This window comes from Mastomys coucha, unplaced genomic scaffold (genome assembly GCF_008632895.1).
Source record: "Mastomys coucha isolate ucsf_1 unplaced genomic scaffold, UCSF_Mcou_1 pScaffold8, whole genome shotgun sequence".
In the NCBI taxonomy this organism is placed as follows: domain Eukaryota; kingdom Metazoa; phylum Chordata; class Mammalia; order Rodentia; family Muridae; genus Mastomys; species Mastomys coucha.
The window spans coordinates 42,367,284-42,382,406 of record NW_022196914.1 but is presented as its reverse complement, the minus strand read 5'-3'; the positions used below and the strand labels follow the sequence as shown (position 1 = coordinate 42,382,406).

Below are 15,123 nucleotides of genomic sequence, written 5' to 3'. Positions count from 1 at the left end.
GAGTAAACATTATATCATTTTTATTTTTATACTTAAGGTATCATATATATGTATCTAATTATTAAATCTTTATGAATCCTGATGTTATCTCTTGCCATATTTGAGATCTACCTATATTGAAAAATATTTGAATAGTTTATTGCTTTCATCAATTTTTAATCGGCTGGTTGTGTGAATACATTTATTTATTCATCATTTGCTTATTGAGTTTAGGAATATTATCTTTGGACTTTGTCTTAGTCACTTTCTATTGCTGTGAAGAACACCATGATTGAGGGAACTCTTATAAAATATAGCATTTAATTGGGGGGCTTGCTTACAGTCTCAGAGGCTTAGTCCATTATTATCACAGCAATGACATAGCAGCATGCATGGCACTGGAGCAGCAGCTAAGAGCTACATACTGATCCATAGACAGAAAGAGAAAGCCTAGGCCTTTGAATTGGCTTTGGAATTGGCTTTGGAAACTTCAAAACCTACCCTGAGTGACACATTTCCTCCAACAAAGCCAGATCCACTCCAACAAGGCCACACCTCCTAATCCTTTTAATCCTCTCAAATAGTGCTACTTCCTGGTGACTAAACATTCGAATATATGAGCCCACTGGGGCCATTCTTATTCAAACCATCATAGCCATTTCACCTTCAGAGAGAAGCCCAATATAAGAAAATGAAATTTTAAAGAAGTTAAAAAAAAAAAAAAAGGACTACTTGCCGTAGTGATTCAATGTAAAAATTCAGTTCTGTGATTATATAAATTTTTTTTTTTGTTATTTTGTTTTTGTTTTTTGTTTTTTCAAGACAGGGTTTCTCTGTGTAGCCCTGGCTGTCCTGGAACTCACTCTGTAGACTAGGCTGGCCTCGAACTCAGAAATCTGCCTGCTTCTGCCTGCTAAGTGCTAGGATTAAAGGCATGTGCCACCAAAATGTTTCCTTAACTATATATTTGTTTCTGTTAAGCATGTTTTTAATTGAAATAGAATTATACAACTTTTCCCCTTCCTTCCCTCCCTCCATCCTCTTCTAGATACCTTTCCTCCCTCCAACCCCTCTTATGTTCCCATCAGTTCTCAAGTTAATAGATTCTGCTTTATTTTCATTATTATTATTACATACATATGAATATGTATATAAAGTACACATGTGTTTATTCATTTCTATAATGCTGCAGATGAACTATAGCATGGCAGTGATAGAAATATGTAAAAACAGGAGTATATGTGCAGTAGTTAAGTCTTTCTTTTCCTCATTATCAGGTACGTCAAGGTGAAATGCCTTTCTTTGTGGAGCTGTATGACGTCACTGCTGGGGCAGCTCTAAACAACAGTGCCAGATTTGCTCCAATCAAAGTTTCCAAGAGCGGTGACCCTCAGAGCCTTGTTTCCTTTTCTGTGGGTTCTCGGCTGGCAGTGGCTCACAAGAAGGCAACTTTGATCAGTTTGCAGGTGGCCAGAGATTCTGGGACAGGAATGATGATGTCTGTTAACTTTAGTACCCAGGTAGGCCTGCAAAGGTATAGTCATATATAACGCATATGCTGAGACTGTAATGAAACAGTAATCTAAACAATGTTTCCCGATGAAATGTGATCACTGGCTGCTTGTGCATTATACTGTTTTCTCCTTACATCACCTAGCCTGACCCTCATCACTTAGAGGAGGTGCTTAAATATTGCAGGCTTGTTGTTTTGATTTGGCAGCCTTCAATGTCTGATCAAGGCACCCCATTCAAGTATGCTCTGTCACATCTCTACAGCTGTAGACCAGTGCTTCCTCCACTACCGCTCTTTGGACTTGAACAAAAGCTGAAGTTGCCTACAGTTTACATTCAAACTAGCTGATTTTTTTTTCTTACTGACTGAACTTAAGTTGTGCACAGCACTGGTTTTAGGTGACTACACTCTTGCCTACCCATCCTTTCATATGGTGTCCAGTAAAAGACTGGCTGGGTTAGTGGTGGCTCAGAGTAGCAGCTGAGCACATGAAGAGACCAGATCCTATACTCTCATATACCTTTTCAGCACTTTTTTTTTTATTTTGATTCATCAGCAACATTCTAATATAGTAAAAAAATAATGTTGTCTATTCTGCTTAAAGCATCATTGTGGAGATTATAGTTCTCCCACTTTTGCTCTCTGTTGTTTTTCCACATTACTTCTGTCTTTCCCCTTTACCACCATTGGTTGCTTCAAACAAATCCACCAATTTAAACATACAATAAAGCATATGTATGCCTGGTGTGATAGAGTCAGTCAATAGGAGGGTAGATTTAGAATCATGGTGGGAGTTGCTCCCCAAACCTGCTGGGCAGAGCTTAGATAACAAGAGACACAATTCTCTGCTGTGTGGAACACTAAAAATAAACTCTGTTTTGTATACTGTTATAGTATGACAAACGAGAGTAAAGACCATTTTCATTCATAATAGATTTTAATATGTTGTTTAGCATGTATATGTTAGGAAGAGAAATGATAAAAATTTGTGTTTCATGCTCACACTTTGCTCATGAAACATTATCACTATCAGGTCGTGCGTTATAGAAGAAGGGCCACCAGAGATTCATTCTATACAATGAAGATATTTGAGGCACTTTTTATGAACAAATTCACATGCCTAGATGAGAGACTTAAAGAGGTGATAGATGGAGATATGTATCCATGCAGACATACTGTTATTCCAATGACTAGACACGCTACCCTCTGATCCCAGACTTAGGGTTGTGGTGCACTAGACACACTACCCTGTGACCACAGACTCAGGGTTGTGGTGCCAATGCCATCTTCACAGATTTTACATGAAGTGAAGGCTGGAATCTAAGGCCTTTCCTCTAAAGGAGGGTTTTGTTTCTGGGAGGATGGAGCAGATATCCCTTTCCCCACTGAGTTCAACTACAGACCTTGGGTGTTACACGGAGAACAATATTAGGAGACTCTGAAACTGGAGAGGAACAAGGGGTTGGGGATTTGGGCACACATAGAGCATAGAAAAAGGCAAGAACCAGTTCCCCTTTCCCTTTATACCCAAGGTTCTGAGCTGAAGAATTTGCCAATATGTATTCATTACATATGGGGGAAAAAAGTAAAAAAAAAAATCTATATAGATTTGCTGTCTGTAGTGTAAGGAACACAATTCCCAATACAGATATAATGTCTGTAATGTATGTAGCAGTAGCAGGAAACCCCATACAGATGTGATGTCTGTAGTGCAAATAACAGAATTCCCCATACAGATAGAATGTGCGTAATGCAAGGATCAGGACACCCCATACAGATGTGTGTTCTGTAGTGCAAGGGGAAGGGAAGGGACAGATAAGCAAATCAGAAAGCTTTTAGATGAAAATCTTTTGTATTCTTTGGTCAAACATGCCAGAAGAACTTTACTCAACTTTATTTGTGTCAGCCTCAGGGCATGCTGGAGGGAGTTAGGATGGGAGAGAGGGAGGGGAAAAGGGAGGGAGAGAGGTAAAGAGAGGGGAGGGGATATAGATTTGTATTCTTTGCTGGAACTTCAGTCTCTGCATGCCATGTCAGAGGACCAGGTGGAGAGTTGGGACTTTGCCCACTGTCTAATAGTAAAAGGTACCCAGCGCTGGCACAGTATCAACAGCGAACACTGGGTGGCAATGGAGAGGTTCTCAGAGGAGAGATCTATGGAGATGAGATTATTGGCAAGATCTCACTCCACCTAATGATAAAGCAGGCGCTCTTTCCCTCTGCTTCAGAAACCAGTTAGGAAAACTGCACTCTCCCTGTCAGGAGTAATATTTCCCTTTTTTGGTCATAGCAGCATCAGAATAAGCCAGTAAATAAATAAATAAACAAGGAAACAATAACTTGAGCCTCATGAGGTAAGATACAACATGTACCTGTACCAGTCAACAGTGATCTGACTCATCAAATATGGAATGATCTAAAACGGAATGGGAAACAAAAATAAGTAGATGTCAGCAATAAGATGAGCCAAATATGAGAAATACTCAGTAAAATTTTAACACAGCTGCACAACATGCTTTAATCAGCAGTTAAAGAAGTGAAAGAAGGCAATTGTGTCAGTAAGGAAAGTGGAGCTCTCAGGCAGTAAATGGAGGACATAAAGAACAGCAGACAAGATGTTTACGTCTAGCTCCACAGTGACTAAAATAGCCTAGACAACCTCGGGAGCACAACAAGGAGAAAGGAAAGAGCTGTCCTGCAGACAGTACGATAGGTGGTCCTCTGTTTGAACAATGACAGCAGAGAGACTGAGAAAGCTAACAAAGCATGCTTAGGGGCTTACACAGCTGTAACAGCAACTATTAACACTGTGACTCTGGAGTCCTGAACGAAAGAAGAAAGAGATGGGGACTGAAAAAAAAAACATTTGAAAGAATAGTAATGGAAATATTTTCAATTTCACAAAGGTTATTAGAATATACATTCAAGAGACTAAAAAAAATCTACAGGCAAAATAAATAAGAAAAAGAAAATCTTCAATTAAGGTGCTATAACTATCTTCTTGTTGTGACAGAACACCAGTCAGAAGCAACTTCAGGAGGGAGAGGGTTATGTTGGTTCACAGTTTAAGGATGTGGCCCATCATGGCAATGTAGTGAAAGAGTCTGAGGCAGTAGTCAAGCTGTGTCCACGTTCAGGGAGCAGAGAGAGATGAGTCAGGTGCAACCCAGCTTCCCACTTTAATTTAGTCCAGGATTCCAGATCCTAGATTATCACTGTGTGCACTTAGGATGGGTTAACGTCAGCTAACTTAATCTAAATGATCCCTCACAGGCCTTCTCAGGCCTGACTCTTGAGTGGTTCTAGGTTCTGTGAGGTTGATGATATTAATGATAACAGTATGCAATAATCAAACTATAAAAATTTGAAAATGAGAGGAAAATACTGAAAGCCCTAGAGAGAAGTGTTGGAGCCCAATTATAAATCGTAGCTTTCAAATGGTGGAAATAAGTTATTTCACTTGTAGAAAAAAACATTCCTACACAATGAAAGAGAAATTAAGGCATTCTTGGAAGACAAGTAATACTTTCATACCAATATGCTCACAGTGAAAGAACACCATTAGAGAAAGTTCTGTAAATTCAAATGCAATGATAAGAAGAATGGGTTTATGATCATGGAGGAAAGATTACAGTAAACAATACCATGGTGGTGCATCAAGACATTACACTCAAGGACATGTCTATATAAGATGTTCAGTGTGCCACAGTGATTTTATCTGAACCTTCCAGAATGGCTATCATAAAATCAGTGGCAATACCTAATACTGGCAAGAATTCAGAGACTGGCTAATTTGTTTATTGCTGGTGGCTGTGTAAAATGATATAACCACTTGAAAGATGTTTTGTTAATTTCTTAAATAACTATACATGAATTATACAGGTCCATGCAATCACTGTCTTGGCCATTTATTTCAATGAAAACTTGCTACTTACACAGAACTCTCTACATGAATGTCTATGGTAGCTTATTATAATAAAACTGTCCATCAGATGGGAAAAAAGAAGAGCTGTGAACTTCTACTAAGTGTGGTAAGGAACAAGCCATCGAGACACATCACATGCAATTTCCTAATGATTGTTTGTGTTAAAAAAAAATCTCCAAAATTATAGGGTGAAAGATTCCATTCACCTATGAAAGTCACAACATCATAGAAATTCAGAACATAATCGTCATTTAGAACAATGAGGGACTGTGAGGCAGGGAACTGAGTGATCATGAAAGTCACCATGAAGGATTCTTAAGAAATGAAAATTGTTTGTGACCCTGTCAGTATTAATATCATTTTGCAAGGTGTTGACAATAACAGATTTTTGGGTAGAAAGTATAGGAAATATTACTTTTTTGCTTTTTAGTTCAATATAAGAAACACCTAGAATCAAAAAAGACAGTTTAAAATCAGAAAGCATGGCAGAAGGGCCTAGGACCCCAGGAGAATATGACCAACAGGATCAACTAAGCAAGGCTCATAGAGGCTTACAGAGACCCAAGAAGCAATCAGAGTCTGCATGGGTCTGAGATTGGTCCTATGCATACATGCTGCCTTGGTTAGGGTTTTACTGCTGTGAACAGACACCATGACCAAGGCAACTCTTATGTGGACAAGATTTAATTGAGGCTGGCTCACATGTTCAGAGGTTCAGTCCATTATTATCAAGGGTGCAGCATTCTTGCAGGCACGGGCCTGGAGGAGCTGAGAGTTCCTCCTCTTGTTCTAAAGGCAGCTAGGAAAAGACTGGCTTCCAGGAAGCTAGGATGAGTGTCTGAAAGCCCACACCCACAGTGACACACCTACTTCAACAAGGCCACACCCACTTCAACAGGGCCACACCTCCTAATAGTGCCACTCCCTGGGCCAAGCATATTCAAATCATTACACATTCTATGGTAGTTTAGTTTGGGGTTTTTGTGGGACCCCTAACTATGGGAGTAGAGGTATCTTAACTCTTTTTCCTGGTCTTGGGACCCTCTTCTTTCCTCCTGGGTTGCCTCACACAGCAGTGATGTGAGGTTTTGTCCCCAGTCTTATTGTACCTTGTTATGCCGTAATAAGTTGATATCCCTGGGAGGCCTGCTCTTTTCTGATATGAAATGGAGGAACAGTGGATCTGGGGGGCAGGGGGAGTGTGTGGGGGAGACTGAAAAGAGTGGAGGGTGGATGGGCTGGAGTGGGAGCTGAGAGCAGTGGAGGGAGGGGAGGCTGTGATCAGGAGATAGTGTATGAGAGAACAATAATATAAAGAAAAAAATAGAAAACAAACAAGAAAATTAGAAATCATGGTTTTACTTCGCAGATAGTTTTGTATTTTGTTCTTGCTTCCCTGCCCTGAATTACTTGCTTCTGGTCAGTGTAATTAGAAGATAAGAATATACAATAGTTTTTTTCCATGAGCCAAAAACACTGTGTCTAGTGATATCCATTCTTAAACTTCACTGTAGCTGGAGTAATGTAATCAAACCAATCATGGTCACATACATTTCACTCACATGTACACAAATACCACAGTTTTAGCATTAACTTCTTGTATCCATCTGTATTGTGCTGTCATTAAGAAAGAATTCCTGGTCTTTGTTACTTGAACTGATTGAAAATATCACTTACTCTGTTATACTTCATTAAATGAGTCTATCGTTGACCGTGTTTGGATACTACAGAATCGAAACAGGAGGGTGGCCCATTTTATTAAGAATTTTATGAACACTCTGGGGAACATGCATGCACAAGGCTCTGAGACAGCTCCGTCAAAGGATACGGGGGTTGAAAGGGTAGAGGATCAGACGGAGTGTGAGGGCAGTTCATAGGATCTTCTGATAAGTTCAGAAGATACTCACTTGAAGCTGTCATGTGTCATAACTCAGAGAAAGCACTGACGGAGAGTCACACTCCTTTGAGTGTCTGTTCTAAGTTGGTATCTTCAGTGGAGTGTCTAAGAGACACGACAAACTTTGTGGGTGTCATAAAGAACACTTTCCTGTTTTTCCACCATCTATATCGTAATACTGGACCCTGTCCAGTAGCTCATTTCCATACTGAAGAATAAGAGGGAGCCAATTCGGTCTTCCTTCCCACCTTTTGCCTTCAGCTTTCTCTGGCCCTGAATTTCTAGGTGAGATTAAAATTTAAATATTTCTTCTTCATCCCTCATGTTTAGTTTCCCAGCTTGTACAATCTAAAGCATACCATTTGCTGTGTTCATAACTGCATTCTTATCTAGACAACAGTGTTTCTCTATGTCTAGTTCTTTCCTTTTGTTCATTTCTGTGCAAGCAACCCCCTGCTCCCTAACCTTTGTGTAGCTTATTGAAGGCAATTAAGAAAAGTATAAGGTCCATGTTTAATTACTGCCAATTAGTTTAATAGTATTAGGATAAGTTTAGAGACATCATAGCCTCATTTTCCTGCCTTTGTTTGATTTTCAGGAGCTGAGGAGTGCTGAGTCGGTTGGTCGGGTCCTCATATCTCCAGCTATTTCTGGGAAGGACTTTGTGAGGACAGAAGGCACATTGATCTTCGAGCCTGGACAGAGAAGTGTAGTGTTGGATGTTGTCTTAACACCAGAGACAGGGTCTTTAAATAAATTTCCTAAACGCTTTCAGATTGTGCTTTTTGACCCAAAAGGTGGTGCCAGAATTGATAAAGTGTATGGGACTGCCAACATCACTCTTGTCTCTGATGTGGATTCACAAGCTGTCTGGGGGCTTGAAGACCTGCTACATCAGCCTCTTCATGAAGATATTATCAACAGAGTGCTCCACAACCTCAACCTGCGAGTTGCCACGGAGAGCACAGATGAGCAGCTCAGTGCTGTGATGCTCATAATGGAAAAGGTAGGGTCTCCTTGCAAACGTGAGTGCACAGCTCAGTGAGAAGGGCATGAAGCCCAAATCAAAACAGATACCTCATCCAGTTATAATGCCTATTACTATGAAGTAAGAATAAAATGTAATTTCTAACCATAAGAGTGAGATTCCTCACACCTGCCCTGTTTTTTTTGATGAGGCCTGTTTGACATCACTGCTCTTAGATGGGGAACTGTGGGTAAGTTGCTATGGCCAGAATCCAAAAAATCCAATAGCAAAATATTTGTTGAAAAGTAAGAATAAGGACCAGGCAAAGAATTTTAAGCATTCATTTGCATGGACTTGCTGTAGTCAGCTTTTATATGAGGTCAGTTACATATTTACACTTCTACAAAATGTGTAACTATATAGAGTTATAAAAATTCAAGATTATAAATGGAAAATGATATCTAAAAAGTATTATTACTGAAGGAAAATATTTTTATAGCTTGTCTTAAGCTTTCTTACCAAGATAATGTTTTTTTTTTAAACATTTATTTACAAACATAAAAGTCTGAGTCCATCCATATGTTTCCCTACATGGACACCTTTAATTATTGAAAATGATTTTGGTGGGATATTTGGATATCACTCCCATTCAACATGTTTCTGTAGGCACCGGGCACACACATGGTGCGCAGACATATGTGCAGACAAATCACTGATATACAGATGTCTGAGGAATAGAAAATTTTAAAACATGTAAAGAAAAGATTATGGCAATCCTATGTAAAGCACAGAGAGGTGGCTGCCATTTTATGAAGAGAACACCCTAAAGATAGAGTTCATGCAAAGGAAGAGTGATGTTTAAACTTCAAATAATAAAACAGATGGAACATTAATAAATTGATCTTGACCAAAAAAAGAGAAACTATGTGTAAGGATTACATTTCAGAGGATAAAGAAGAAAATTTCAAATATTTTAGAGGAAAACTTGGTAGGAGGGAATTCTGCCGCTCTTTTTTTCCTCATTAATTTATATATTAAAATCATGTATTATCATCAGTCAAAAGGTAACACATTAAATGAGATATGACAGGGCGCTGGAGAGATGACTCAACAGTTAAGAGCACTAGCTGCTCTTCCAGAGGACCAAGGTTCAATTCCTAACACCCATGTGATGGCTTACAACTGCCTTTAACTGCAGTTCCAGGGGATTTGATGCTTTCTTCTGGTTTTATGAGCACCAGGCACACACATGGTACACAGACATATATGCAGAAAAAGAAATAAAAATTTAGATATGGGAGCATCCAACATTCTAGCTGTAGAGGCAGGAGGTGGAGGCAGGGGCAGCTGAGTAGTTCTTTAAGGCTCATCTGGGCCGCATAGTGAGACTATATCTCAAAACACCTCAGTCAATACTTAAAACAAGTGTTGGTGGCCCACACTCATGACTGTGTTGTCAAAAGCGTATTTCTTGTTTTAGGCATAATTACATAGTAAGACCTGTGAGTCGTGAGTTAATGACTGATGTGCATATAACCACATATAGATAACCTGCATCATTCTTATCTAACATTTAGCAAATAAAAACAAAGGATGACTGTTTAATGTATTCATTTCAGGCGAGCAGTGCATTTTAAGTGTAACTTCATCACTGACACTAAGAGTTCATGGTCTGGAATTCAGATAGAGCCAGCTGTATATAATGGAGTACTCACCATAGGAAGTAAAAAAGTGATGTAACCTCAACTTTAGCCCAGACTAGAGCTTCCATGTGCTGGATAAAATGCCGTATGACCATATGTTCTAAGTGACTATGTTTGACATTTGCCAGTTTCATTTTCTCTCAGGTTCTAAGTACTTTGATGATGTATCTGTCCAGCGTGAGTGCTTCTTTCAATGAATCCTAGATGGAAATTTGTACATTGGCAGTAGCACCCTGTTTTTTTATTTGAAGTAGACACTGTGGTACTAAAAAGAATAACAAAAATCTCTATAAAGATTTCCTAGATAAAGCCCATCTGTAGGCTCAGACAGTCTTTGGCATAACAATATTTCTGACTCCTGACTTTCCCAGCTGTGGAGCAACCCCAAGTATTTCTAGTGCCTTAATAACAATATCAGAGTTCAAGCCCCTGTGGTATTTGATACTCTATTTTTTTATTTTATCAGGTTCATCTTTCTGGTTATTATAGCTTGGTAGAACTAGAGTCAGGAGTTCTGGTGTTGTATTCTGGAACATCTATAACAGCACAGGACTAGCATGTCCTCTGCAGTCTAATAGACTACCCCCTCATACACATCCACAATGGTTCTTCATTTTCATTTTTCTCCTGACAGCTTCTTAAGGTTTTCCTATGTGAAGTTCCTGTCTTTACTGATTTGCAAATGAAGTTTGATAATTCTGGGTTTTGTGTTATTTTCATAAAATGACCTTTAAGAGCCAAAGCGTTTGTTTCTGTCATCTGCATCTTATCAGTGTGTTTTGTAGTGCAGTTGTTTGTAATGTGATTTAGTTTAGGAGTACACTAGGCTCCATTTGCAGTTCACTTAGTGTTTTTACAGATTTGCTAGTGGACTAACTCAAGTTGTGTTGTTACCGCCTGACAAGTAGCAGGGGACACTGCAAGCTAGTGCAGATGGCTGGCCAATGGGTCTTGAGCTTGCCCAATAACCAAGTCTTGTGCCCTGTGTCAAGTTATTTGCTCTCATTCTGCCCCAATCTGGAAATAAAGATGGCAACAAGGTCTGCCTATGATCTATGAGATTAGAGAAATTTTGTAAATTATTGAGAGTAACAGTATACCTATACTAACCCAGTGTTAGGAGAACGGGTTCAGTTGTTGCTATTTTACTTACGTGAACTTTCTGTTTCCTTGAGCATAAATACAAGTTTAAACAGCTATCTAATTCTTGGGTACAAACCTTAATTCTTAAAATGTGCACGTACTGTTCTGACATTTTCTTTCAGAATTGTTTAATGTCAAGATGAACTTTGCTTCTCCATTCCTAGTTGCTTCTAATCTATTGCCCATTGTAATTTCATAGCTCTGGGAGTAATATTATGTTGTCTATTTTAAATTTTTTCTCAGATATAAAACAATTTCTGCACCTGTAAGCTTAAATAGCTTGTACTGCTCATTAAGGACCTGTTAGCTTCTCTTCCACCTGCTTTTCTATGGCATATCTTAGGGATTCACACTAAGATCATCTCATTTGTTAGTCACCTTTCTGAGTTCTAAGAGAGTCTCTTGAGCTTGTCTTTTGTTTGTCTTATTTGGTCTTCTTGCTTCTGTACCCAACAGTCCATGTACTATTCATTCGTAATTGTACTATCAACTTTTTATTGTTATTTGAAACAGATTTTCCCTGTGGACTGTTTTTTTATCTTTGAAATGGATAGTCTCATAAAGTCAGATCTTGAGTTTGCATGTGAGTTTAAAAATGCAAAATTACAAAATTACCAAGCTGGAAGAAAATAAGATAACATGAGTATGCCTTCGTTAAGTTTTCTTGCTAGGTAAAAAGGCAGTTGTTTCAAGGATATCATGACTTGATTACTATAATAAATCACAGAGAGTAATAGTGTGTGTAGAGGGGCAGGGCTGAAAGCACAATGAAAGAACTATAAACTGATGAATTGGAAGTCTGGGATTTTCCAGATATATTGTAATATGAAGGAACAGTAATATTGTCCTTGTTCTTCCAATAGCAACTTAGTTCTTTAAGACAGGAAATCACATTTGAAAAGGCTAGGTATGCCAGGATGCCTTGAATGGTCTTAATTGACGAGAATTTTCTCATTTGGTGTGACTTTGTACTTTAATGTTATATGGCCATCACCATTTGCTCATTGAAACACAGATAATTTAAGGCAATCTTATCTCTGTTGTGACATATTTTTTGAGATAATTATTTCCTTATTCCTTCAGTAAAGATATAATGAATTCTGGGAGTAGTTTTAAAACTGTGAATTATTTTAATTCATGATGTTAACTATTGCAGCTAATTTATGTCACTATTTAGGGTATTAATATTTATATACTTTTAAGTATTTAAATACTTAAATACTTTAAGGAAATAGAAAGCATTTTAATGATTATTTCTTTTCTTTGTCAATGATCACCCATGCCTTTTAGATGGAAATGGATATATTTAATATATATATATATATATATATATATATATATATATATATATATATATATATATATACATATACATATATGTGTGTATATATATTGGTTTTTCAAGACAGAGTTTCTCTATGTAGCCCTGGCTGTCCTGGAACTCACTCTGTAGACCAGGCTGGCCTCAAACTCAGAAATCCACCTGCCTCTGCCTCCCAAGTGCTGGGATTAAAGGTGTGTGCCACCACTGCCTGGCCTAAAATATAATTTTGGTACCACTTTCTCTTAAATTCTTCATATTTCCATCTTTGTCAGATGTAGAGAAATTTTAATCCAGCAACATGGCTGCTCTGGAAGCTGATCACATCCAAAGACTTGGTCTTTGTGATCCTGCTGGAATGGAGACAGGCCATATACTTTTTTAATCCCTCTATCTGGACTATAGACATGGCCTTAGTATACACCTTTAATTCCAAACAATGAGGGCAAAGTTAGTTTGTAGAAGGAAGCAGCCATTTTTGAAAGTGAAGGCTAATTGAGGGGTAGTCAAAGTGATGAATCAGAGAAAGATTTGACAGAAAGATTTCATTCGCCTGGTGAAAAGTCAGCTTGGAGAGGAGTCTGAGTCAGAACAGCTGAGTTGAACCAGACAGCCAGAGTTTAGAAAGAACTAGAAAGGGTGATCTTATTCAGCAGTAAGCCTCTGAGATGACAAGTACCTATGGCAAATAAAAGATACATTTATAGTCACTGTCAATGATTATTAATGAAAAACATATGCAATGTATATAGTACATATAACTTAAGAAGTAAACTGTGGAATACATAATTTAATTCTTAATTTTTTTTCAGATAATGATGGAAGGAAAAAATCAAGCTTTCAGTATCAAAAGCCGAACACTTTTGTATGAACTCCTTTGTGTTCTAATTAACCCAAAGCGCAAAGACACTAGAGGATTCAGCCACTTTGTGGAGGTGGCTGAGCATTTTGCCTTTTCTCTGCTGACTGATGTTACCTGTGGGTCACCTGGTGAAAAGTAAGTATTTTGTAAAATGATCAGTGCCTGAAATGTATTTCCTCATGGCTTGCAAGCAGTACGTGATGCAAGTTGAGCTTGAGATGATACACGGAGCATAGGGCTGGTGCTTTGCATCTGCCGGCTAATGAATGCAATTATTAGAAGAAAATGGCAGCCCCACCAAGAAACATGAATGTGTGCCATCAGCACTACAGTGCTCTTGTTTAAAAGCATCTTTAAGAATAAAGCATTATCTTGTCTGCCCCTGCTTCTATTCAGTGTGTGGAACACACATTGTGAGGAGAAAGGACACTGATTCCCGGCCTTGTGCTGTGATTTATGCTGCCCAGATGTTTATCCTACTGGGAGGAAGTTCTCAAACTTTAGGGATTTTTTTTTTTTTTTGTGGCTGGAATTCTACAGCAGGAAGCTAGCAAGAGAAAGAAAATAGCATGTGGGTCATGATCATTATTAACTACACAACTAGTTATGTATCCATGTGTTAATATTTTTGTGTACACTGATAAAAATTGCATTCATAATCTAAACAAGACTATTGTAGTCTAAAGACCTCAAAGTATTTTATTTGTATTTGACAGACTAAAATCCACTGACATTAGAATATGGGCAGAAATTAAAATCCAATTTGATTTTCATGTTGCTGATATATACTACCTGAAAACAATAAATGTTATTTTACTACTATTTAATAGGTATTTGTTTAAGGATATTTTTATAAACATTATAAACTTTATTATTTATTTTCAATAAAAATCATCACCAGTGTTTAGTGAGTCTCACATAAGCTTTAGTCATTTTAGTAATGAATTCTGTCAAACTAACAAAGAAAACAGTTGATTACATAAACCTCTGAATATTAGTTCTTAGGTTATAGACACATGAAATTCAAAACAGTAAATTATATATGAAAGACAAGGTGTAAAATACAGAGAACATTGATGATATTAATTTATATCCTTACTATATCTAGACTGCATTAAATTGAATAATGTGGATGACTATTTCATAGTTAGAAACAAAGTGACACTGAAAAGTGTATAAGGCTCATGTATAAAAGTTGGTGTATATTATATACATTATTTTATGAATCCTCACTTTACGTAAGCTATTGAAAGGCTCAGTTGGGGCTCTTATGATTCATATTTACATATTCAGAAGCTGAGGGCTTCAGTTTGGGCTCACTTTGACAAAGTTCAAATGAGTAGTTCATGGTGAGTCTCAGGCCTGCTTGATTCCATACTCCCTCCTGGCTACCAGGCTATGTGGTCACAAGAGTGCAATAAAGACAAACTTGCAGCTCAAATTTCATTACAGATCCATGCCAGGGCATGGGGAAGCTGAGAACCATCCCACATCTCCTCGTGCTGCACTCCTTTAAAACCCACTAGTGGGTGCTAGGGACTGATATTTTCCTAATTGGAAAATCATCAAAGAATCAGAAAACCCTCACATGATGCTCTTTCAAGACATCTTTTCTCTAGTCCTTACCATGGTTTCTAAATGTCTACCTGAGATAATGCCAGACAGTTCAAACTTAGTGTCATTTACATATGTCTAATCCTGCTACAGAAACTTCTCACATGGATTAGTTGTTTGCATTGAGACGACATTATGCTTGGAACATAATGTGTGTGTGTGTGTGTTTGTGTGTGTGTATATTTGTGTATGTATGAGA

General features: G+C 38.0%; 1 protein-coding gene across 4 annotated transcripts in view; it reads left to right on the top strand.

Moving 5' to 3' along the window:
* Adgrv1 (adhesion G protein-coupled receptor V1) overlaps nt 1–15,123 on the top strand; it is a 543,529-nt gene that overhangs the window by 221,749 nt on the left and 306,657 nt on the right. For all 4 annotated transcript variants that reach the window (XM_031360570.1, XM_031360571.1, XM_031360569.1 and 1 more), the window contains 3 exons: nt 1,257–1,499; nt 7,913–8,320; nt 13,261–13,445. In XM_031360570.1, the coding sequence (XP_031216430.1) occupies nt 1,257–1,499; nt 7,913–8,320; nt 13,261–13,445 (836 nt within the window). The remainder of the gene's footprint in view (nt 1–1,256; nt 1,500–7,912; nt 8,321–13,260; nt 13,446–15,123) is intronic.